General features: G+C 43.0%; 2 protein-coding genes across 12 annotated transcripts in view; both read right to left on the reverse strand.

Moving 5' to 3' along the window:
- wnt5b (wingless-type MMTV integration site family, member 5b) overlaps window positions 1-19,885 on the reverse strand; it is a 62,663-nt gene extending 42,778 nt beyond the window's left edge. For 2 of the 4 annotated variants that reach the window (XM_026362753.1, XM_026362751.1), the window contains exon 1: window positions 19,447-19,885. The gene's annotated coding sequence lies outside the window, so the exon portion shown is untranslated. Of the gene's footprint in view, window positions 1-769; window positions 806-19,285; window positions 19,375-19,446 lie in introns of those variants that run through there. The other 2 variants (XM_026362754.1, XM_026362752.1) reach the window with 2 other exon arrangements.
- A 3,239-nt stretch (window positions 19,886-23,124) lies between these two features.
- Window positions 23,125-26,195, reverse strand: part of LOC113163662 (ELKS/Rab6-interacting/CAST family member 1-like) — a 95,156-nt gene continuing 92,085 nt past the window's right edge. For all 8 annotated transcript variants that reach the window (XM_026362458.1, XM_026362461.1, XM_026362460.1 and 5 more), the window contains one exon: window positions 23,125-25,103. In XM_026362458.1, the coding sequence (XP_026218243.1) occupies window positions 24,966-25,103 (138 nt within the window). In that variant the 3' untranslated portion in view covers window positions 23,125-24,965. The remainder of the gene's footprint in view (window positions 25,104-26,195) is intronic.

The following is a 26,195-nucleotide window of genomic DNA, read 5'->3' on the forward strand; positions in this document are numbered from 1 at the left end:
TCTTATATACTCTGTGTTTTACTACCCCCCTCTTTCACTCATTACGTCCCCGCTTCTCTTTAAGGTAAACTGACAAGGACATTTGAAAAACAAAGAGGAGAGGGAGACATGAGAGGAAGCCAACAGTGAGGTCTGTGTTAGAGAGGTGAAAGTATGTTAATGCATCTGCTGAACATCCCATGGTCTGTGTTGCTATGGCACTGACACAGGACTTCAATTAAAGCTCCGACTCACACACATGGTCGCAGTGCAGACAGGCCTATTGATTTTTGTGGTAACACTGTCCTGTCACCACATACAGCGCCAGTCTACCTCTGTGACCTCCCCTCCCTCCCCCCCCCCCGCTCCACTCCTCCCATACATGTGTAAATGTGACACTTGACACCTCCTCCCTTCTCCCCTACCATCTCTCATTACTATGTCGACCTCCCTCCCTTTTCCCTCCTGCCTATATCTTCTTCTCTTCCATGCTCGTTTCATCTCCATCTCTTCCCACTCTCACATCTTTGCCCTTTTCTCCCTCTCCTCTCTTCCCTCCTCTCACCCTCTTCCCACCCCTCCCCTCCCGGCATCCCTGTTCCTCTTTTCTCCTAAAAGGATTCTTGTTGGGATGAGAGAGACAGTGATTGGAGACATGCAGGTGGAGGGACGTGGGCCCTTTTGTTTTGGCACCGCTGCACGTGTAACACACACATGCAGAAACCCACATGTAACACACAAGCAGCTATATACACACAGAAAAAAAAGAACAAATCAGAGAATGTCTCACCCGTCCCCCAGAGAGCGAGGTAGAGGAAGAAACAGATATCCTGCTGCGTTTAGACGCTCTGGCAATACCGCTCCACAGTGATGCCAATACGAGAACAGAGACGAACGAGAGAGAGAGAAAAGGAGAAAAACGCAGATATAAAGAGGTACAAAGAGAGAAAAAAGGCTCAGAAAACATGCTCCAATTACCTTAAAGATTGTTTAGAAAACCTACACTATGCTTCCTGGATGATGTCTTTTCATGGTCGGAGGTATTTCAGTTGTGATGGTACAGATACATGATGATACAGCCATGTTGACAAAAGAGCCAATATATTCTAAGTATCCTATTATATGTATAATTTCAAAATGAACTCCACCAAATGAACAAATTGCATTTGTATACGCAAGAATATAGTGAGAAATTAAAAGGTGAGAAATGTATGAGCATCAGTCATTAATCATCTTCTTCAGTATGTTGTCACCTGCTAATGTGAAGTCATGTCTACTTGTGCCCCTCCTTCACATGGTTCAACCATAGAAAAATATCAGCTGGTTACTGAAGAACTTATCAACTCATCTAATTTCATAATATGACTTTCTGTGCAGATGCTCCTGTAGTTTATCTCACTGGGTCTGCTATGATTTGCAAATACTTATGTTACACTTCTGCACAACCTACATGTGTGCTGACTATTCTGTCATCAAAGCATCAAATGGTATCCCTCTCTGTGTCTTGAAATTTGGTTTCACAGCAACATTTTCTGCATAAAAGTAAATGTCTGTGTTCATACAATGTAAATGTATTGTTTAGTCATTGTTATCCATACTTGACAATTACATTCTGCACAACCATGCTTTTTATTTTCACTTGAACAGTTAAATCCATTGCTTTCGCATTGCCCTTTGCTTTATTACAAATAGCAGTCTTCATACCATTCATTGTTCTCTTTAGCTTTACACAAAGGGCTTCCTCACTGACATGAAGAGGTCAAAAAATGATTTGCACGTTGTGAAAGTTTCCTGACAAATTCCTCATAGAACTCCAGTTTCTCAAGTGTTGTTAAAATCTTGACTGTGAGTGAAACAAAGAAGAAAATGAAATGAAAGAACAAACAATGTGAGTGGGTAGAGAGAAAATTGGGGATGTTGGCGTGCTGCACGTGTAGAGATCTATGGTTGAATGAGAGGAAATGTGAAAAAGGTGTGAAAGGTAGCTGAAGATGATAAGTTGGTGATAAAAAAATGTGAGTTAACCGATCGCGTCACTTAAGACATCTGGATCAGCGGTGTGCACAGAGGAGTGAAAGTGAAGGAAGGAGAGAGGGAGGGAATACATTAGGAGGAGTGTTTTGCAGAGCCTCAGGTCTTGAACCGCCCTCCCTCCCAATCCTCCTCCTTCTTTCTCCTTCTGTTTCTAGCCAGAGGAAAACTCCTCCATTCCCGTCATTCCTCTCACATTCCAGCTCAGGGTTTACCTTCCCTACCTCTCCTTCTGCATCAACATCACTGCCTCCTCCTCTCTTGCCCATGGCTATTCTCTCTATCCCCCCCTCTTCTCTCTCGGGACCTCTCTCTCTCTCTCTCTCTCGCTCTTCATACAACCCCTCCCCTTCTCCCTCCTCCCTCTCCCTTTCCCAGTATGCTCCAGTAGGCCGGTGGAGGCAGGGGGCTCGCCTGAACCCTCCACCCACAGCAGGGGCCCAGCAGTTCAGCCTGGCTGGCTGGCAGGCTCCCTGGCACACCTCCAGATCACACACACACACACACACACACACACACTGCTTTTTCCTCCCCTGCTTGTCGTCTTTCTATCAGCCGCTCTTGTTTTCAGTCTGCTGTTTTTTAACAGTAATAAAAGGCTTCTAATAAAAACCTGATAACTGTTTTAACTTAGACATAAAAAGCCAGAAAAAACGAAATGGAGTCATATGAGATAGATTTTTACTTTTCACAGACAGCTTACTTGCACCTCTCGTGATACAGGAACAACAGCCAGCTACAGTCATTTCTTACACATTCAGAACAAGATGAACCTGGCACAGGAGCGGTAGTCTGGCTAGTTCAGCCTGAAGAGCATTAGATTCTTAACCTCAGGGTTGTGGGTCTGAGCCCCATGTTGGGTTGTGGTGTTATACTATAGCCTTTCCAGTCACCAGATCTAAGCCCAAACTAACACCTAATTTAAGCTGTTGATATTTGAGCGCTCACCACCAGCATCATCATCAAAACAACGAATGAGGCAAATGATTTTGGAAGTGAGATGGAAAATATGACATGGGGCACTAATACTGACAATATTTATAATCAATTATCTCTCAACGAATAAAATAACAGAGTGGAGAGAAAGAGAAAAAGAGAGAGGGCTTTGATAATTTGGTATTTCCTTTTTAGACAAGGAAGGAAGGGCCAATGCCCTCGTTTTCACTATGAAGTGGACACACACACACACACACACACACACACACACACACACACTCACAGCTTTAATGACCCTTACATCCGGCCTTAGACACTGAGGCCACAGAGAGAATGGAAGAGAAAGAACAGACATACAGACAGATATAGAAAGACAGACAGATAGATCTCAGTTAAAGTTGAGCTGTGCATTCAGACAGGTATGCACTGAGGGTTAGAGGTGAGAGTTCATGCCCTCCAGTCTGACACAAAAACGCACACACACATGCACAAAGCTATGGGAGTTCAACTGGAGGTTAGACCTTGAGGCTCCACAGCTGAAAGACAGAGAGAGAGAGAGAGAGAGGGAGAATTCACAAGCAGCTGATTCAGCGTGCCGCTGACTGGTGTGATTACTGCAGACACAGGAGAAATAAGGAAACATAGGAAATGAAGGATTATTAAGAAGAACTAAAATAAAAGACAGGAGAACACAAGGTGTAAAATGTGGGAGCAGTGGTAGTAGAAGAAGATTTTCATATGATAGACAACAAGAAAAAAAAAGACAGGAGATACTAAGTGAGTGACTCCTTTACAAGTTACAACAGTTGAAGATGTCACGGTGTCTCCAGACTGTCTCACACACACACACACACACACACACACACAGGACTCTGACATTGTTGACGGCAGCTGTTTACATCACTCCATGTCCCATCCAGAGCTAAAAACTGCCCCCGGACACACACTGGATGAACAGGATTAGATAAACAACACACAGAAGTCTTCATAAATCCTACCAAAAGCCTAAAAGACCATTTCTGCATTGCATATCTTTTCTTCGACCTCCACACAGACCTGTATGACCTTTAATGTACACTGAGACACACCACTAGCATTACACCCGCATATCTGCTCAACAATAGAGCTGTCTGTTAGGCATTTCTAATAAATAGCCTTCACCCAAAATATTCAAACCACCCACAACATTCAGCCAGGTCAATGAAATCACATGTTTCTCCTCTTATGCAGTGGCTCCTCTTATGCCACTGTACAAGTCTAAATAAGTTGGTTTCCACTATTTGTTAAATGTATGCACTCTGAGGTGATGTGACTCTGTCTGCCTGCACAATTAAAATAAAATACGTTTTGGAATGACTCTAAATTTGATAACCACTTTATGTATACATGGATTTATAGTTTTGTGGCTCTTCTATCATCAAGAAAAACTGCTGGACTTGCTGCAACAACTGAGACCAATACTGACTCAATGCTGACAACATCCGGAGATTTGAATCTTTAAGTGCATTCCCTTAGTTCGTGAGTTACATGTTCAAATTAAAGGAGAAACAAAACTCTCAAGGTCATCATCAAAATGCAGGGTGGAAGCCAGTTATCCCTTTGCTGAAGAGGTCGTCAGTCATGAGAATGATGCCTTAGACTGCTCAATCCTGACCTCTGAGTTCACTAAAGTCATTCTGAACTTTACCAAATGCCTGTTTCCTTTTTCCTGTAAAAAGTTACTGTAAAAACAGTGAAGTTGAGTTATATCTTAATTTGGCTGCATTGAATACAGGAGGTTTCCTGGCACATTGTAACCTCAGTCTATCTTTCCTTCTGTCTGACAGATGATAGGATGCACTGACTGATGAATGGCTGGACAGATGGACTGGTGAACACATAGGTGAAGGATGGATGGATGGATGGATGGATGGATGGAGAATGGAGTGGTGGGTGGGTGGGTGGGTGGGGGTGACGTCTTTGATCCTCCCAGCAGAAATAATCAACAAAGCCCTGGAGCAGGCCAGCTAGACCTAAATATGTGTATGCGTCTGTTTGGTGTGTGTGTGCGCGCCATGGGGTTTTCTGGCTGCATGCCAAGACCAGCTCCCACCAGGAGAGAGATCAAAGACTCGGCTCGCTCTCTCGCCTCTTCTCTCTATCTGTATCAACCTCTCTTGCTCATATTTCTCATACTCTTTCCTTTCTCGCTCTCTTGAAAACACTCATTATTGCTTTTCTTGATATCTTCAACGTTTCTTTTTTTCTTTTTTTTTTTTAAACTGACAGCAGAATAGTTTCCTATTGGAAAAAAAAGAAAAGAAACTGAGATGACAATAGCAAAGTAATGAAAGAAGTGGAAAGAAAAGAAAAATTGTCGGTTGCACTTACGTATGTGTAGACAAACAGACACACACACACACACACACAGACACACACACAACTCTGACTCTGAATGACCTGTGTTTCAAAGCCTTCTTCGTTGCCAGGTTGTCATGGGAGCAATTGTTCTGGCAGGTGTGTGTGTGTGTGTGTGTGTGTTTGTTTTAGAGCTCCAGACTCTTCTTGTTTCCCATTAAACTGGACGAATCACATATCATATTATATCAGATGCGTATCTTTACATATCAGATACACTGTGGAGATTGAATTAGCCCATTAAAAAAAAATACTTTGGTATTTCAAAATAAAAGCTTCACTGTAATAGACTAAAAGTCTCCTGTAAAAATCTATTTTATCTCTGACTTTGTGATAAACGAATAATCGAGAACAGTTTTCATTGTTTCTTGATATGACAGCATGGTCACAGACTTTTTTGTAGAAAAAAGACACACGTACAAGTCACAGGTTGGTTTTCCAAAGGTCTGCATGTATCTCTGAAGTGTCCTTGAGCAAAACTGCTGTGTGAAGCATCAAGCATCAAACATCAAGCATTCCCTATAATCGTTTCTCCAGGTTACGAAAGAAACTCCTCATGATAATGCTTAGTACAGTGATTTATTTATTATGTGATGTCCTTCCTATTTCAGCCATGGGAGTAGCCTACAGCACGTCCATGACGCTGGGAGACAGAATAACAATTACTGTCAAAATCAAATCAGTAGAGGCACAAACATCCTAGTTTGGTTGAATTTGGTTCCTACATTGTCCGACATACAAGTCAATAATGTCTTTTCACTAGACCTGACCTGCTGTATTTCAATGTGTGTTCAAACTCACTGACCCCGGTTCATCGCACAGACTGTCCATTATGAATTTATACTCTCTGAACCCAGCCAGAGATAACCTTCATCACATGAGTGTTATTTTGGCAGACTGTGGAAAGCTTCCTTTCCACAGAACACGTTACACAACTGCTTTCGCAGGATAAACTCTCTCTCTCACCCACTCATCATTCAAAAGCCTGAAAACATCACAAATAAAACAATGAAAACCTGTCTTTAGAGGTTCAAACCAAACTAAACAAGTGCAACCATTCAACCTGGTTGAGAGCACGGTCGTGAGGTCAGGTTGGAGAATTCACACACATCCACTGCACAAAGTGCAGTTTATTCTATGTTAGGAGTAAAAGTGGCTTTGAGAGGCTCGGCCAGGATGGTATGAGAAGTTTGTGAGACTCAGCTGAGAAGAGTTGAAGCTCTAACACTGAATACATTTGTTAATTAAATTTCAAGGTTGAAATTATAATAAATTAATTAATAATTTCTAAAATCAAGCTGTCACTTTGGCATCACGGGTTACTGAGAGTAAATGGGCAAAAATGATCCATTTAAAATTAATTTACAAATAATTTAATGGGCACAAATTGTTTAAATCCTTTCTGAACTTGACAACTTCTGCTCCCCGATATTTAATGAATAACAGAAACAGAAACAGTCTGTATGTTACGAAGCAGCATCTTTCATCGTCTCTCTCAGCCATGACGGTCACAGGACTCATCAGATCTCTTGACTGCTCTCTTGGATATTGTTCGCTCCACGCTGTTGCTGATCTGGGAATTGAAGCTCATTTGCACTTGGTGTATGTTGTTCTGCATAACAACATCAGCTAAATATCTAAAAATGTAAATGTAATTGTGGGGGTAATGTTATTGTCCTACTGAGACTCGCAGAACGCTGCAGTACGTGAGCCGAGCCTGTTTGTCATTAAATCAACTCACAGAGGCTCCTTCGCAAACAAGAACTAAACTTTCTGCCTCTTTTATCTCAATTCATCTTTTCATGTCAGTCGAAACTTGCTGATCTGTCAGATTCTTTTCTACTTCTAGCTGCCATATTTGCAATATGCAAAGAGGCAACTTAATCCCACTCCCACATTCCCAATCTGTCCCTTTCTGACCCCCTTCCTTTTTTATTTCTGTTCTCCTCGTGTCTCCCTTTGACCCTTTTCCTCTCTTCTTCAATTGTGCCCTTTTAGCCCTGTCATTCTACGCATCCTTCTCTGCTTCCCTTCTTCCCTCCTCATCCTCATCCCTCCTTTTCTCTCCACCATCGTTCCTTCCCCACCTCTCGGCTTCATTCCCTCTACGTTGTGTTTCTCTCCCTCACTCACACACTCTCTCCCTCTCTCTCTCTCTCTCTCTAGCACTAGTCATTCTACTTATAGTCTTGCCATAAATCAACCTGTCATTCTCCGTCATGCTCGCTGGATCTCACTGGGGCTCGTGGCGGAGACACACACACACACACACACACACACACACACACACACAGTAATGCATAGTCTCTACTGATAAAAATGGATGCGAGACACATGCAAACACCCATGCAAACGAATTTTGTTCTTTGACAGTCACACACGCACACATGCAAACTCCATCATCTATAGACACTCAAGATGGATAAAGAGAAGGAGGAGGCAAAGATAGCAGAGAGGTGCCCACCTGTCCCTGCACACACACACACACACACACACACACACATACATACATACACACAGAGCAGCTAAAATAATGTCTCTAACCCTCAGGGCTCCAGCTTTACCCAATCATCTGTTAAAATTCACCTCCTGCTCTGTTTTTAGATTTGTTCTATATGCTGTAGTTGAGGAAGAGAGGAGAGTAGAAGCATTACAGCTGAATGTGGAGTTCTGTTGTCTAAGGATTATTTAAGTACATTAGCAATTGTTGAAAACACACAGCTGTGCGATGTTCACTCACAGTACAACTCGGAGCGCTTGTTCAGTCCACAGAAGGATAGCTGTCTAAGTCAAAACGGCAAAGCTTTAACATTTTACTGATTTTAACCAAGTGGTTCAGCTGCTTATGTTCAACAACTGATGGGTCACACAGTCATGTCAGGCATGTTTTCCCTATGCCAGACCATCCCATCGACCCCCTCCATAAGATATTAGCATATATTAAGGAAGTCACACTTCATGTAACAGACACATTTCCAGTGATCATGATGCAGGCAGCAAGCTGATGCATGTTCAATTCCTCCACGTCACATATCTGGCAACAAAAATCAGCAGCATTTGCCTTTTATTACTCTTCACTTCCTCTTTTCTCCACCTTTCCATCTCTTCTCTCTTTCCCCTGCTCTTGTCTGTTTCTACTCAGATCAACTTCTCCTCTTCCTCCTTTTCCCCTCTTTCCCCTCCTGTGCCCTCCATGACAAATTCAAGGGGTTCGCAAAGACGGTCAGGAGTCAAAGGATTTCACGGATCTCGGTGCTTAACTCTGTGTGTTTATGAGTGTGTGTGAGTGGAAGACAGCGCACGTGGCATGCAAGGTCATGTAATCCTGTGGCCTCCAGATACTGTTATTGACACGCACACAGTGCTCTATGACCTGTTCTGCCCTTGCACTCGCACAGAACGTGCGTGAACACGCGCGCACGTGGTCGTCATGGTATAACCCACAATGCCACAGCGTTATTAAGAACACAAACGGAGAAACAAATATGTTCTGGTGAAAACGATGTTGTAATTCTTTATCCTTTTGCTAGCAAACCATACAAAAACAATGGATTGATTCCCAGCACTGACTGTATAGACTAACTCTGATAAAGCTTATTTGTCAGTGTCATTGAGCTCCACTGTTGCCCAAAAACCATTAAAAACACATCAGTGAGCCACATGATGAGCTGGCTGATCTACAGCGTTTCTTCATTATGATAAACATTGACACTGGAGTTTATTTTGACTGAATCCCTCACACATCTAGTGTGATTCCTGGAGTGAAATGAAACTGTCAAATGTCAATTTAGTCTCATTACGATGCTAACGTACACCCCCTGCTGCTGTAAACACTCACGAATGTGCGTTACTGTAATTTTTGTGGCAGAAAATAGGCCCACATGCACTTTTTCCATTTAATCCTGTTTGTGAAAACCTACAAGCCTGGCTGTAAACATGAATATCCACATTTGTGACATATTTTTATTCAGTTCAATTTCCGATAGTCACCAGTATGCATGCTGCTAAATGCTGTAGACAGCGTAAGGAAGTCAGAAAGTACAGAGAGGTGTCCTGTCGCACTGTTGGTTTGATCTTTTTGTGAGATTTGGTGCCTAGAAGATGAAATAAAAATAATGCCAGTCCTTTAAATTGTAAAAAAAAAAGGGACGCACACACTCACACACATTCATCTGCATGCATTCTTCTCTCCTCCTCCTGCCATCACACACACACACACACACACACACACACACACACACACACACACACACACACACACACACAGTCTCTCCAGAGATGTGTCTGTTGCTCTGACCTCTCTCTCTCTCATGGGAAGGTTGGCTGTCTGCCCAGCTCTCTCGTTTTCTCTCTGCCTCACACTTTCTCCTTTTTGCTCTGCTTCTTTCTTCTTCTTCTCTCTGTATCTCTCCATCTATCGATCAATCTGTGTTTCTAATCTCCTTTTGTCTCCCCCCTCTTATCCTCTCCTATGCTGCATGTCTCCCCTGCTCTTGCATCCTCTTATCTCTTCATCCTCTCTCCACTCGATTCTTCACTTCTCATCCTTTCATCGCCTCTACTCGAATCTCTTCTCCTTTTAACCCTTCTCCTGCTTCTACACCTCCTCCTCTCCTCTTCTACTCCTCGCCTTTCCTCTTTCTTTCTAGGCTTCCAGGAGGCTGGTGCTGCTGCAGGGCTCTACCTGGGGCTCCTTGCCCAGCTCATGCTGCCTTTTCCTGGGCACAGCGCCTGCAAAGGGTGTGCAAGGCTGAAGGAGAGCTGGAGGGGTCTGTATATGTGTGTGTGTGTGTTTGTCCATGTCCAGTGAAGGGGAAACGGGGGGGTTTGAAAGTGAAGAGAGAAGAAAGGGGAGAGATAAAATAAAAAGAGGAGGGAGTTTGTTGACAGAGACCGAGAGAGACGTTGATACAAAGGAACAATGAAGAAGCATAGATTTCTGTTGAGTCACTCTTTGCAGCTTTGACTGTTACTGTAGCTACTTGTGTGTGTTCAGCTAGGACATTATGTTTGCAGCTTTAGCCATCATTTCTCTTGGTTATGGTTAGTACTGTAACTAACAATATTTTCCACTATCTATTAATTTACATAATATTTCTCCATTAGTCTAATTCTCTTTGGAAAACTGCACATCACTGCACATTTGCTGCCAACAGGATAAGATCTGACTTACAGTTACCCAACGCAGTTTAATCTCATGGAGGACAAAGAGAAGCAGAAAATATTGACATTTAAAAGATAAGAGATTATTAAAATAGTTGCAGATTAATTTCCCAGTTACAGACTAATCAACAAGTCTGTTGCAACTGTGTTGTTATGGTAAGGACTAATGGGCAAAATAAAAATAAGATCTAAGCTGAAGTATAAGTAATGAGAGCATCTGATACTGACAGCTGACACACACACACACACACACACACACACACACAGAGCACACCTGTACCCAGCTGCATGCAGAGAACAACAATTCCCCCGCCGGTCACTAATGGTAGAGCCCTGCTGGAGTGGAAGCAAATGGCCTGGACCCAACCATGCATGATGGGAGAGGGGAGGGTGGAGAGGGGTAGTGGTCAAACAGAGGGGGGAGAGAGAGATGGGGAAGGGAAGTGAGATTAAGCAGGGGCAGAAGAAAGATGGCTGTGCCTTCTGAAATTAATTTGGTAAGAAGGCAATACAGAAAGAAAGTCTACAGAGGAGAAGGAAACAGAGGTTGGGGGAGAATTCCCACCAGAGTTCAAAATGTCACCTGTAACTTTTGATTTTACTCTGTATTCAAAAACTCTCCCTCACTTTCCCATCTCTCTTTCTGTCCACATCTCTCCATCTCCCTGTCTGAGCTCACACCTTCATCCTCCCTTGCTTTTCATCCCTCTCCTCCTCTCATGCGTCCACTATCACCAGCCAGTCCCAGTGATATAGCCCCCTCTGTCTGTGTCCAGTGTCACTGCAACATCACATTTTAAAAACGTCAGCCCCTCTGAACCAAAGTCAGTCAGTGGACGGATAACAGTGAGTGAAGCCTGGAGGATAGGAGAAAAGTTTTTTTTCTTTCTTATCCAGCCATGCACACTTTATGCACATAAAAACATTCTCAAGTTTGGACAAATAATCTTAACTCGTTGTTTAATTTACTATACCACTATTTTTTTGATTACATTTTTAGGAGTGATTGTCCTAAATGCATATTTTAGTGTGACAGTCCGATGTCCATGAGGTCCAACTGTTGCCGTCATGTGTCTTTTGCTGCAGCATGTACACAGAACGTCCTTGTGCCAATGCCAACGAGACCGATCTGTGCATTTATTAAATGTAATGACTAAAACAATTCTGATCTCAATTCAGACGGTGTGCACATCTTGACAGACGACGTGACAGCGGCAGATGCTGATATGAAATATATTCGGCAATATATTCGGCTGCATGTGTTAAAATATGCAGGGGGATATTTAGAAGATATGGTACCACGCAAGTGTTTTTAACCCCGTTTGTGCCAGAAACTAGACGGCTGTGAAAGCTTTTTGAGCAGCTGCCCATAAGTCCGATAGATTCAGAAGGGATTGGAGGGAATTGCTGATTCACTGTTCGGGTTTTGTATCTCTACCGGCATCTCTCATTGATCCAAACACAAAGATTAAACAGCTTTAGGAAACAGATGCCTGTTTGCGGCTCAGATGAGTGCTCTCTGTTGCCGAGACAAAAGAAATCTGGTATTTGTAAAGGCTACGGTGGAGAGAGAACTAGAACATGCTTCTCAGGTAGAAACAGTGTTACTCAAGTCAGAGACGCTTACAGCACTTTTCCTCTAACGTGATAGAAGTGAGAGATTCACACAAACTCAAATCTGTCTCACAACAGAAACCCTCTGACAGGAAGAAAATGTCAATATTGGACCATTCTGCAAAGCCAGGCTTGTGTCCAATGCCAACATTTTTTAATTAGTTATTCCAGCACGACACGCTTGTGGCACACAGAGAAAGCACAGCTGCATGGAGAGTTTTCAAGCCTGGTAATGACATATGAACATTTTGGCATTAAAGTCAATTACTTCAGCATATGAAATATCTGCTCAGTACACTGAAGTGTTTAGGGGGAAACTGGACACTACACTGTCAGGTTTTCCTTTTCTAAAACAAGTTGAGTAACATTTCATTAAAACTCTCTAAATCAAAGCAGAATTCCTTTTTAATTTTGGGACATGAACAAAATAGTGTACCTTTATTGTTTCACAATGTGTTTCCATCAACTGCAGTTCAGTTCAGAGTGTAGCTGAGCATCCTAAAACCACAAAGAACAACAAAACTGCAACAGTCTACAACATTATCCAAAAAGCTCGTTTGGCAACGGGTCAGCGCAATGCAGAGTTTTACCACCGTCAGTACAGTCTACAAGCAACCTCAGCTACAGTCATTATGCTTTCTAATAAATCATTTCATTCAAATATAGACGGATGGGCTTTGAAGAACAAAAAAATGTGAGTGTGTAAATCAATGTTATCTGCTACCTCTGTGATTCCTTTTCCCCAGACACCTGACTAATGTTCTGTCGATCCTTCTGCTGCACACACACTGCGGGCAAGATATAAGATAACAGTCAGACGAGGGGCTGGTCAGAAGACAGGAGGAGAAATAAAAAAGTGGACATTAAAGGAACACAAAGTGGGAACAAAAGATAAAACAGAGGCGAGAGAGTCAGAGAGGATGACAGACAAAAGTAGAACTGACAATATAAAATGTAAGAATGAGAGCTAGAGAGGACAGAAGAGTCGTGAGCTTGCCATCAGAAACAAGACGGCGGGAATACGCTTAATTTGATCGTGTGTGTGTCGCTCTCCCCCTCAGTGTGTGTATGTGCTGACATGATTTGGCATCGCCTCAGTTCGGATATTGGCTACAGAAAAGCACACCCAGTAATTATCTAGAAAGAGCACCTGGACACTGGGAATCTCATTCGATTACAACCACCCCTCTAGCACACACACACACACACACACACACACACACACACGATGAGACCATTCAAGAGCACCTAAAGCACAGGGAGGAGGAGCGAGAGGAGCCTTTCTAGTTACTAATTTGACTTTAAACTGTATTTGAAGCCTTTAGTTTGGTAAAGAACCATTTAACATTTTCTGTCTCTGTTCCTGTTTCACTTTCTTTACTATATCACACACTCCCGTCCTCCACACATCAACTCAACCACTGATTAGCTTTGATCTCATGCAATAGCGGACAATGACCAGTAAGAGGCAGCGTTTCCTCTCATCTGACTTTGTTTTGTGACTTGTTTTTTTTCCTCTGCTCTCTCTCGCTCCTGCGGCTGGACTTTCTTCCTCCCTCTCTTTCGACAGGGTCACTTTCAGTCACCTGTTTTTGTTGAATTGTTTCACCTCGGCATACATATAAACATCCTCGCCCTTTGCAAATGTGTGCGTGTGCTGATTTCTGGGTTTGCGTGTACAGGGGACCACCCTGCTTATTTGAACAGCTTCATTCATTGCCGTGTTATGACTGGCTGACAGTGACGGGGTGAAATGATTTACAATGGGTCAACACAGCAGGAGGGCACTGGACACACAGTCAACACCCCAGTCCTGTCAGACCATCTAAGGTCATGTGGCATCAAGCTGCTTCCTGTAAAAACATGTCATATTAACACCTTGATGATGTGTCCGAGGTTTGAAGTTCAAACTAAACCACAGTTACTGCTTCATCTGATACACAAAAAATCCAGTTTACTGTGTTGACACAACCCAGCGGTGCATGAGGGTTGCTACAGATCGCTCCTGGCACACTATGGCCACAGTTACTGAGGTGGTGAAGAGCTCACAGCCTGGCTACCTCCGTCTGTAGTGTGGGTATAATTTTGTTTTGAAGAGCTGGTCCAGGCGTAAAAACTAGCTTGGAGCGGGCCTCATCACAAGATGCAAACAATATGCTGGAATTGGAGTGATGAGAATGTGACGCTTTTAACCTCGGGGTCACAGGTTCAAGTCCAAGACTTGATTTACCGAGTGTCCTTGAACATCAGAGGATACATGTGAGGACATTAATCTGGCCCTACACACCAATCGGATATCAATCAAGGACAATGTGGCTGACCACTGCCCGCAGTTTTTGCTTTGAGTTCGGCAGATTTTTTTGATCCGAATATAAAGACTGTGACAGCTCAAGTGTCTTCCCAAGCATGCCGAGCATGTGGGTGATGCTGTGATATGAACCAGACTCTATCAAGCCCGACTAACTCAGTCAGTAGAGCATGAGACTCCTAATCTCAGGGTTGTGGGTTCAGCCCTTGTGTTGTGAGAGTGCAATTTACAAACCAACGTCTACGGCCTCTACCTGCAGTCTGCAAATGGGGGCCCCCCCCCGCCATGAAGAATGTGTTTGTGTGGCTGGTTCTTGCACTGTGTCAAAGAATATCCACATAAAATAGATCCTTTCACAGCTTCACACTGGTCTTAGTTGCTTTTTCAAACTGCCTCAGGTCAGGGCGACGAGCAGATCTGCAGTCACGTCTCTTTCAGACAAAGACAGCACATAGTGAGGAGTTTGGACACTGTGTAGTCTAGTCCCTGTCAGTTTGTGTTATAGATCATTTACATGTTACAAAGGCATAAGTCCGAGTGTGAGATCATGACCTTGGCCTTGTTTTCTCAGTGTCTGTAGAATTCATGTCTGTTCAAAAAACTACAAAACACAAGATCTGACTTATAATAGTTTGTCTAAAAACATGTAAAGTTTCTTTTTAATGTAAACCTAATAAGTCTGATTAATGCATTGTGTTGTTATTTTTTTGCAAAGTGCAATGTATTAAGATAGAGATCTATGAAGTAAAGATGAGACACAAAGATGGACGGAGAGATGGAAAGAAGGAGGAAGAGTGAGGGAAACTGAGAAAGAGAAAGACACAAAGTTAAAACAGAGCAGAATAGACTTATTGTACTGTGGACGTGCTAAATAAGATTCCTGTCCCCATCTGTTTGGGTCTATAGCCTCATCTACAGGCTATACTCTGCTCTGTATGTGTGTGTGTGTGTGTGACAACTCTCCAACCCAGTGCAGGTGTGCTGTTGATAGTTTTATCAGCTCTGGATCAGGGCTACTGAGAGGAGACGAGAGAAGGGGGGAGAGGTAAAAAATAAGCTACATGAGAGACGGGAACCGAGAAAAGGAGAAGAGATCTCCACAGTACCTCGTACCTCCTCATGATACGAAATACAACAAGACGACAGATACGTCTCGCTTCCCTCTAGTGTCTAAAACAAGTGCTCTGTATCTGCAGCTCCTCTGGTTCGGTGCGGTGTGGCTTGTGGCTGTTTGGTCTGTGACTGTCCCCTCGTACCAGCCTGCTGAGTTTATAAAATGGTTTCAGGCTCTATAAAGTTTCCAATAAACCACTTTTACTATTAGTGTAGGACACTACCAGCATACAGCTGGTGACCGCTACCACTGACCGTACATGCAGAGGCACAGGCGCACACCAACAGTCGCATACTTGCTGGTCGGACTCCTTTTGATGGCTTCTGGAGTCAGGACCTCTGCCAAACTCTAACCCCATGTCACCCCACCCTGCTGCCCCAATGACATCACTCCATAGCCCTGAACTACTTGCCCAGAAAGGCCCAAAACACACACACACACACACACACGTGCAGGCGCTGTGAATGCAGAAAGCTCAGACACCGTAACAAATACCACAGGGTCATATTTTGAGTGCACACACACACACACACACACAGCACTTGACCATAATGACTACCGCATGGCCACCCTGCATTGTCAACACACACACACACAAAGAGTAGCTCAAGTGTAAGCGGCTCCCTCTGAGTCAAGTTGTCCACTTGTATTACAGTATGTTTTCAAGTGGCTGAACTGTTCAGTGAAACTAAAGGTCAGATAGTAAATGACACCATGCATCCATCTGTTCTTTTTAAATAGAAGATGTTCATATGAAATGATTTGAAGTGGCCCCTCTAAACTGTTTTAGTTTTCTAGAAATTATAAGAAAATTGGGCCCCACGGCAAAGACAGCTGAGAGGTCTCCCATCCCTCGTCCACAAACCCCTCAGACTGTAATTTTTAACTGCGCTTTGTGACTTTTAAAACACTCAGCTGTGGTCCAACGGCCCTCTGACCTCTCAGGCCTCTGGGTCCGCGCCCAGTGGGTCTGTTGAGTAATCTATCCAGGCTAAACCAGCCGCTGTCAGACACTATCCTGGGAGGATTTCCCAGGATTCAAGTCAACCAATCAAAGCAGAGTGTTTAAAATACAGGCTCTTCAGCTGGAGAGGCCATTCTCTTCACATGGACCACCGTGTGTGTGTGTGAGTCCAGGTTAGTCATTAGTGCTTCCAGTAGGCTCGAAGACAGACACACATGTAACACATCCATAAGACGAGCACGTCCTCAAACACATGAAATGCCCACGTACATTTACACACTAATTGTTGTTAGATTAAAAATATAAATCCTTATTTCCAAGTTCATTGTGTGGGAATGTATGGGGCACGTTCACACACACACACACACTCACACAGACTTTACAATACACTCTCGAATGACCTTCAGGATCCATTGATGCTTGCAGACATCCCATCTTCTCAAATATCTAGTGTGGAGACACTCACATACGCACTCACTCCCCTCCCTAATTACCGAGTCTCGAGGGACGAGACACTCAAGCAGCACTTCAGTGTTTGGTTAAAGAAAAGGTCTCTCTCACCAGTTAAGAGTGCAGACAGACAGTCAGACAGACGGGCGCATAGAAAAAAATATTAACAATGAGCAAATGTGCAGAGGACTGTTTGTCTGCATCTCCAAGAAAACTCATGTGCGTGGCCACATCTATTTGTTCAGTCAAATTCTGTAATTAAGGCAGCCATGGTCTGGAGGAATGAGTGTTCTTGAGTTTCTAATGGATTTTGAAATCGCATTACAAGCCTGAAACTAGGCTTTTCTAAAAACTACAGGTGTGAAAGAGACAAAAAAAAAAAAGAGAAGCTAAAACGGCACAAAAAGAAAACGATGTAATGAATAAAACGGCGAGACGGAGGGAAGAGAAAGAACAGAAGCTGACTTGGTAGACAGGGAGGGAGGAGGAAGAGAGATTATCTCTCTCTAATGGCTAACTTGTTGACAGCAACACTTTTCACCACCTCTATCTACACATCTAACATTACTATCTACCTTCCACACACACACACACACACACATGGGAACACACATCCTGTCTTCTTAAAGGGTTTATCAGTGGGACTGTCAGTCCAGTCCACAGCTCATGTGAGTTTCAGACTTTAAAACCCTTGAAAAGTGCAAATGTGAACCGGAGACGTCACCGCCAGAGGCGACCTCGTCTCTCTCTCAGCTCCTCTGCAGCCATCACATTACATGTTGGGAATGAATCTGATACTCAGCTTCCAACATACGCTGACAGACGGAGAAACTCGCTTTTCTCTGCTGTGTCTGAGATCATGTGAAAAATGTCTCAGCGGTTCATTAAAGTTAAGCCGTGTTTACCTTAGGATGATTAGATGTGCCTCTATGAATGCATACTTCATTCTCAATACCTAATTAAACGTGTGTTACTGAACTTGGGCCATATGGGGAATTCTTTGTTTTGTTAGTGCTGATAATAGCTCCATTGAAGGACACATTTAAAAATGTCTATGACTTAAAGTCCAATTTGGGCTAGGGTTAGGGTTAGGGTATATATTTTAATTGAGAAGCGATCTAGGACGGTTTCCAGACTAGATCGCTTCTCAATTCAAACCAGAACGTAGCTCATGCTTAATTAGTTAATTAGTGTTTGTGTGAGAGATGTTGTCATAGAACGGGGGTCACTGGGTCACTGGGACTGATCTGTGGACACTTCCTGTCCAAAAAGAGGGGAAACACACAGACATGTGCACAAACTTCAATAATCACACAAATACATAAAGCCCATTATCAGCTGTGTCCAGTCACAGGTGACAGTTCAGTTCTAATACTAATAGGAACAGATGAAACCTTTTCATGGTGCTATTAAGGGGAACGAACAGTAACCATAAATTTAAAAAGGGGAAATAATATTTAAATACAAAACACTAAAGCTGGTCGCTATTTTTTCCTCCAGAGCATTTTGATGACAAGAAATCTGTGTTTACACCACTTCAGCATCACAAACATGTCCACAGGAATGAAGGACTTTCGAAGCATCAGGACATTCGTTAGTATCATTTGATTTTACACCTGATCTCTGACTGAAAGCTGCCACCAGTCACAAATCACATCTGGCAGTCATCCCTCACATCATAGCCTATAAATCTTATACTTTTTCCATGGGGCCTGTGGAGTGAGGCTTGTGCAGCTAGATGCCAAACACACAGCCAGTGGCCCAGATGAAGGCAGAACAACTTCTCTATACTGAGAGAAACATTTGTGCAACATTTCGACCAAAATAGTCCTGGTCTCCACCGCAAAGCGAGAGGACTGCCTTCATTTAGGCCGATGGGTTTGGCAGATCACACACACGCACACGCACACACACACACACACACACTATCATATGGAGCCAAAGTCGTGAAATAAGTCCATTCTGTAAGTAGACCGTGACAACGGAAACACTGTGGGGACAAAAACCAAGTGCAGCAAGTTTAAACCAACTTCTTCACATGGACTTGATGTGTGGAGGAAATGAAGAAAACACAGAACAGAACTGCTCAGGAACTTTTAAACTGTTTCCAAACTGTCACAACAGCAATTAGACTCAAATAAACCGGGATGTTGTTCCCAGGTTATTAATAGGGCGCGTTTCATGTGTCTCTCAGTTATTTCTCGCTGACCCGAGGTCCCTCGGACTGACACCGTGTCTGCAAAGTGTGTATTTAACGTGTCATAACATTCGTGAAGCATCCCTGCACACTTCTCTTTCTCCTTTCTTGTAATCTAAAAGTCATTCCTACCTGTTCTGCTGTGGTTGAATCTCTCCAAGAAAACTTTCACCTCCCACCATCCAAAAGTCCGAAAAGTGTCTTTCTGTCCGGCTGGGGAACTACAGACAGACCGGTGGTTTTATTGAAGGGGAAATCCCTTCACACACACACACACACACACACACACTCACCACAGCAGCCTGAATCGCAGCGCGCACTGTCCGGTGAGCTTCACTTTATGACGCACAGAAGTCCTCGTCTGAGTCACAAAAAGGTCGATTTGTGAAAATGTCCAGAAGTAAAACGCAGCGTCCGGTGATCCGAGGACCTGTCAGTGCCCACACAGTCCCAACATGTCATTTCCAAATGTAGAAATGAAGTGAGAGGTGAGAGGCACACGCTCCTCGTTGTGCACGTCTGTGTGCGCCGCGTCCTCAGCAACAGGTGTCAGAAATAAAGCGAGATTTCTTCACGTTTCCAAACGCTCTCCAGATAATTACGCACACGGGGAGAATGAAGAGGAGGGAGGGAGGAGGGAGCGAGGGGTGCTCTCCAAAGTTTAGAGTCGAGAAACACGAGTGAGGAGTTTGAGACGGAGGCAGAGGAGGGGCGGGAGTGGGACTGAGGAGCCCTGAAGTTCGCTGGGACTGCGCAGCGTCGGTGCGCGACGGCTGAGCGGGTGTCCCGCTGCTGGGATGGACAATGTGCCCCGGGGGGGGTGAGGGGAGGGCGCTGGGGAGAGAAACGTGTGTGTCTCTAAAAGCCAGACAATAAGGAGAAATCAAAAAGAACTCCATCAGGTGTGGGGTTTGAACCCATGCCTCAATATGAAGGCCAGAAGATATGAAACCTCGAGGCCACTCAGACCACTCTGCCACCCTGTGACCCGGCTCCTCTAGAGTCAGTGTGGGCCAACAAATCTCATTAATATGTTGAGTTTTCCACCGGATCTGTGCGTAATCATGTGGACAGTGAAGCTGCTAAACTTTGCTGTTGCATTAATATCAACACTGCTGCTCATATTTCTCTTGGATCCTTTCACTAAAGTTAAACTTACGGCCAGAAACCAGAGGAGAAATGTGTGAGGAATGAAAACATGAAGGAGAAGAAGAAGAAAAAAAGGTGCACCTCCATTTGAAGAGTAGTAGAGAGGAGCTTTAACCCCTCCAGCACTCAGCTGCACTCACTGTGTGGAATCAGCAGGTCTAATTCAGAAACTCTATTAATAATTTAATGAGTAAAACAGGAATTTTTCCACCTTAATACATAACGTGAACCCTTTTCGTTGGCTCAAGACATTTTCTGCTTGCATTGAAAGTCCCGTGAATGGACAGATGGAGGAGGAAAAGCACAAGAGGAAAATGTCATCAGTGTGGGTGATGTTTGGACTGTTGGCGGCTAACAGCTTATTTTAGGAGCTCTGCTCCTCTCACATTGTTTTTATTTCCTCTCTGAAGTTTTTCCTACCGCTCACTGCCTCCTTCTGTCCCTTCCAATTCACCGGCTCTCTCCAAGCACTCCTCCCTTCTCCTCTGCCCCGTTCTTCACACCTTAAATCTCCGTAATTTATTGAATCCACCAACTATTTATTAGAGAAGATGATTCCACACATGTCTGCACATAAAGTAAACCAACAACAAATGGGTTTCTGCCTTCGAACCGCACTGAGATCCTTCTTTGTTTAGCTTTAAAACATGTAATACACCCCGAATGTGTGTTTTAAGTTGAACTGCTGTTTGTTTTGGTCTCAGCTCTCCTTTCTCTTCTCTCCTCTCTCTGTTTTCTCTTTCTCTCCATCACCCTCTCCTTCTTTTTCTTCTCACTCATGTGTGATGTGATGTGTGATGATTGAAACCACATCGTCCCAAAGCCAACGCAGGCCCTCCCCACTTCCTCTGCAAGTCACTCAATTTTTATTTCTCCTCCCGGCTCCTCGTGTGTCTTAGTCCCTCCACTCTTAGTGTTTATAAGGAAATACTGGCGCTGTTACTTTAAAGTACACACAGATACCTTATCTTAAGGACATCTGTGTTTTTGGTGTTGTGAACCCTCAGTATCAGTGAGATCTTATCAACACTCAATCTGTGCAAAGAAAGGTGTGATGTGTGTGTGTGTGTGTCAGAGAGTGTGTGTGCAAGTGACAAAGTCGAATCCACGAGGTGAAAAACGTGAATCATTCTAAAATGTAAATTCAAGCCACATACAGTGATGCTGATATGGACCACAGAAAGCAAAGGAGGGAGTTGTGAAAAGAGATGAGGAAGAAAAGGATAAACAGACATGTTAAGACCATCTCCAGGCATCTTGATGTTCCTGTGACTGCAGTTACGCTTATTGCTCACAAGTTTCAGGTCCACAGGACTGTAGCCAACCTCCTTGGACGTGGCCACAGGAGGACAGTCGACAAATTGAAGAGACAGATTATACAAAGTGAACAATCTCAAGACTGTCAAGTCATTCAGGAGCGAAACGTGCTGCTCGGTGTCAGAAAGTTTGGTCTTTGTTACAGGACAACTGTTCAAATTCATGGACAAAGTGGCAAAACTAATTGTCCATTGTCTAGTTTTAAAGTTTTCTGAGGTGTTTGCAGGACCAACTCACTATTAGACTATATTGTAGTTGTGTGCATGCTGACATTGTTAAGTTCTCATCCAGTGAGAAGCCAGTAGAAACTCTACCAGAGGTCAACATTGAAGTAACTTTGTCTTTGTTAATCTAATCTCGTGGCTGGATTTCATAAGTTGGCGCTTTGAATGAGAAACGAGTACGAGTAGAATCAGAATAAAAGGATGAACGTGGAATTACTCATTATATAGCCTCTCTAAATTCAATCTGAGTGAATTGAATGTAGTATACACGGTGAAATTCCTTGACACATACTTTGCTGTTCAAATATTAAATCATTTTCATACTTCATCCATGAGCTACAGAAGTGTCACAGCAGAGATGATAATAAAATGATGTCTGCTGTCCCCTCTCTTTCCTATCTCTCTCTTTCCCCGTCACATAAATCAGGGAATCATACATGCGTTTCTCTTCCTCCTCCTCTTTCCTGCTCGGTCCATCCCTTCGGTCTCCCTCCACTGGGTTTTATGAGGACAGTCGATGGAGAAAGCAGAACCGATCCTCAGCACACTCCCAGGTACTGACACGTAGAAAGCGTTGCCATATGTTAATGTAAGCGCCAGCACATACAGTATGTTTCATTTACAGACTGTCAGGAGTTGGTTCTCAACATGTTTGATATGTTTTACTGTGTGCAAAACAGAATGACCCTCATAACCTGTTTTAAATCCTAAGGATTTAGTCAAGGTCATGGTCACAGTCAGTCAAGCTGGGCTGGTCTTTTAGGCCAGGTTATCTAGCTGAAGGTATTTAAAACTCCTTACAGTGACAACGAATATACAAGATACAAAAATCCTGCTCTTTTCTGTCTCTTTCCAGTGTTGTTAATTTTCTGCAGATGATTAAAAATAAAGTCTACAGTACTGCAAATAGTATATTTTCTGGATAAGTTAACTTTGTCACTTAAAACAAACTGGCGCTACGAGCATGTGCGTGTTTTGTGCATGAGTGTTTGTGTGGTAAATAAGTGGAACAGGATGAGGCCTCTCCAAAGGATACTGATGTAGATAGTGAAGAGAGGGATATGGAATAATGTAATTATTCTGGGCGGATGGGAAAATAAACCACTGGTGACAAGATAAGAGACACAGTGACAACGGCTGGAGAGAGTAGAGGAGACAAGGTCAGAAAAAGTACAGAAAGGGAACAAAAGCAAAGACGTCCCAAAGAGAAAATAATCAGCCCTGGTCTTTGTCACATATTTCAGAAACACTCACACAAAAGATAATCGTTCAAAAGCAAAATAAAGAGAAATACATGTTTTATTCCATTCTCTCATTCCGGTTTTTAATCCACAACGTGTGAGTCCCAGTCAGCGTTGTTCCCGAAAGACAAAACATTATCAGTATAAAACACACAACAAAATACTGGATGTACTGTACAACACAGGCTCATACCTGACAGAGCTGAATGTTACACAAACTCTTTCAGCAACATCACACTGGTAACATTTGGAGAAGACGCCACCAGACATCAGGGCAAGATTTCTCCTCCCAAAACAGATGCAGCGTTTTGAAATGTAACTCCTCGTTGACCAAATCAAGCATCAGTGTCAGATTTGAGCGTGCAGTGTAAACCCTTACCTTCCAGCTCTGCGTCCACCAGGTGTTTCTTTGAAGGGAGCGGCACTAAACAGTTGCATGTGGCCAACGAGTTCAGGAAGCAGGAGACTAGATAAACCTTAGTTTGAGTTTTTCTAACTTGAAACAACTAAATCATGCTAAGGCCGTCAGCGCTGTGGGAAACATGCAGCCGAGTGTCACGTCCACTGTAAACAAGAAGAACAAGAATTGATTCGGAAATTAAAAATAAAAAAAGTTCCCGGTGGACGCAGAGCCTCGTGTAGGTGCAATGAATGTTTGCACAGTCTCCTGTATATGGAATATATCGGTGCTTATTTTTAAATCAAAAAGAAAAGATTCTGACACTTTATGTAACATAACGTTAGATGACAATGTTTTCAACCAAACAAGATTAGTGCTTCATATATATTACCAGAAGAAAAAAAAATATATATATAACATTTATTTTATATTCCCATCCCTCCCAAGAAACAAAGAAAAGAAAAGCAAAAGATGTTTCAGTGAAAGGAAATCAGCTTTCTCCTAATGATAACTCTAGAGGGTTTATCACAAAAAGGTAGGTGAATTTCAGAATGGACACCGTAACTGAACCAAACATGTTCTTTTCTTAAGATGAAACACAAGCTGTTAACGATTAATAAAGGGAGTACTGCGAGATCTTTTTTTTTTCTTTTGTTTTGTAGTTTGTGCCTTTCATCAGTGATGGATAACAAGAGATGGAAAATGCCATGTTCCCCTAATGAAAGCTGTGTTTGTGGTAATTAAACCCCCGTCTCTTTAGAATTTACACATCTATCTAGAGATTACTGCTGAAACAAACTGAAAGTGGGGACGTTTCATCAGACACCTGAAGAAAATGAACAAAGTTAAAACCTAGCAGCAAATGATTTAAAGAACCAAAGGCAGCTGAAATAAACACACGTTTGTGGCAACAGCGTGTAAGTCTAACATCAGAAACAGTCTGGCAAGCACAACTCACTCTCACCCTTTTTTATACAGCTTCAAAATACTTTTACACCAAGTTACAATTGTAAGTCCAACCGCTGATTGCCTGGAAGGACACAAGATGGCCGCTGTGAATCGTCACAGATGGCAAGTGCAGCGAACACTCCGTCTGTGTCGGAGTAGCTAGGACAAAAACATGCTCAATGTCTCCACAACACCGACTACTTCCAACCAACTTGTGCATCAGCAGAGAACACGGAACTGAAACATGACAATATTTCCCTCAGTTGGCACCGAGTGTGCAAACATGTAGTGACTAAAGACACAGTGGAAGAATATTTCCTTTATAGAATAACATCTTTTTTGGGGGATTTAATGGGTGGAGAGTTGTGCAAGAGTAATTCTGCATCCTCACATCCAACTCTAGTTTCGGGGGTTATGGAGACTAGCTGGAGCACTATTTGGTGCACGCTTGTTTTAGTCTGACTTTGTGACCTAATAATTATACATATATATGCATGTATTTATATTTCTGTCAGCGAGTGTGCGTTTGTGTGTCAGCAGCTGTCCTCCAAGGCGTTGACGACTTGTTCCAAAATGTCGGGGCAGCGGTCAGCGATCTGCTGCAGGACCTGATTAGCGTACTCCTGAAGCTCCGCCCCTTCCCTCTCGCACAGCGCTAACTCCGCCTCCAACTGATAGAAAGACAGAAAAAGACAAAACAGAGAGTTAGTGGTTTAATAGACCAGCACCTTTTTATGTAAATGCAATTTAAAGGAGAAACTCAGCGTTTCAGGAAGTTTTGCTTCGTCTCGCTGATGGATGTTTATTTTAAATGCAAAGATAAGAGAGTAGCATCTTTTTATGCACACCAAGGAAGCAAGTAAATAAGCGTACTTCCTCAAAATTTGGAAGCATTCCTTTATTGTGATAAAGAGAAACAAGATGAAGTTAAATAAATGATCAGTAAAATAATGGAAGGATAAAGTTAAAGTTAAAGTTGAAGAGAGAAGAGGGAGATGTCAAAATGACAAAAGGCATCCAAAGTCCAATATCAGTCAAGCACACAAGGCAGAAACACAAACTTCTCTCCCAGCGACATGGATGATCAAAGAGCACGTTTAAGGTGGCACATACACACACATATCGGGCTGTAATCTGAAAACACCACAATGCGGTTCTTTCTGCCCGTGCAGAGTGGAACATTTCTGTGAGCGAGCGCTGATGTTGTTTTCTTTGGCTGCAGTTGGGCTGAGACGTCAAACCTAACTGACTTAATGACCAATACATCTGTATCAATAAGAGCACGGCTCAAACAGTTGTGTAACACAAGCCCACATTTATGTCTCTTTGTGTGTGTGTGTGCGAGACCTCGGTCAGATATTGGCAAAATATTTCCCCGTTAAGTCTTAACCTCTTCCCTGTGTTCTCATATCTTACCCAGCAGATCTCAGTGGAAGTTTACATCGCTGCTGTGTTAAACTGCTGCAAGTAGTGATGAAATCTCCCCAGTAAATCACACAAAAGTAGTTTTTCTTATCTCTCTATATATAATGAGTTGTAACACGTTGGAAATTATGTGCATATTTTTATTAACAACCTGTTTATTAGGTCTAAGCTTATGTCACATCATGATCATTTAGTGCTTGTGATTAGAGATCACATGGATTATTTTAATTTACTGAGCAGATAGGGTCTATAAAAAGTTGTATTGTGGGAAATGCAGCATTTTGTTACATAGGAACATGGGAACAAGAGAGCAATGATTGAGTAAGGAGATGAAGGAG

This window comes from Anabas testudineus, chromosome 23, assembly GCF_900324465.2.
Source record: "Anabas testudineus chromosome 23, fAnaTes1.2, whole genome shotgun sequence".
NCBI classification, from domain to species: Eukaryota; Metazoa; Chordata; class Actinopteri; order Anabantiformes; family Anabantidae; genus Anabas; species Anabas testudineus.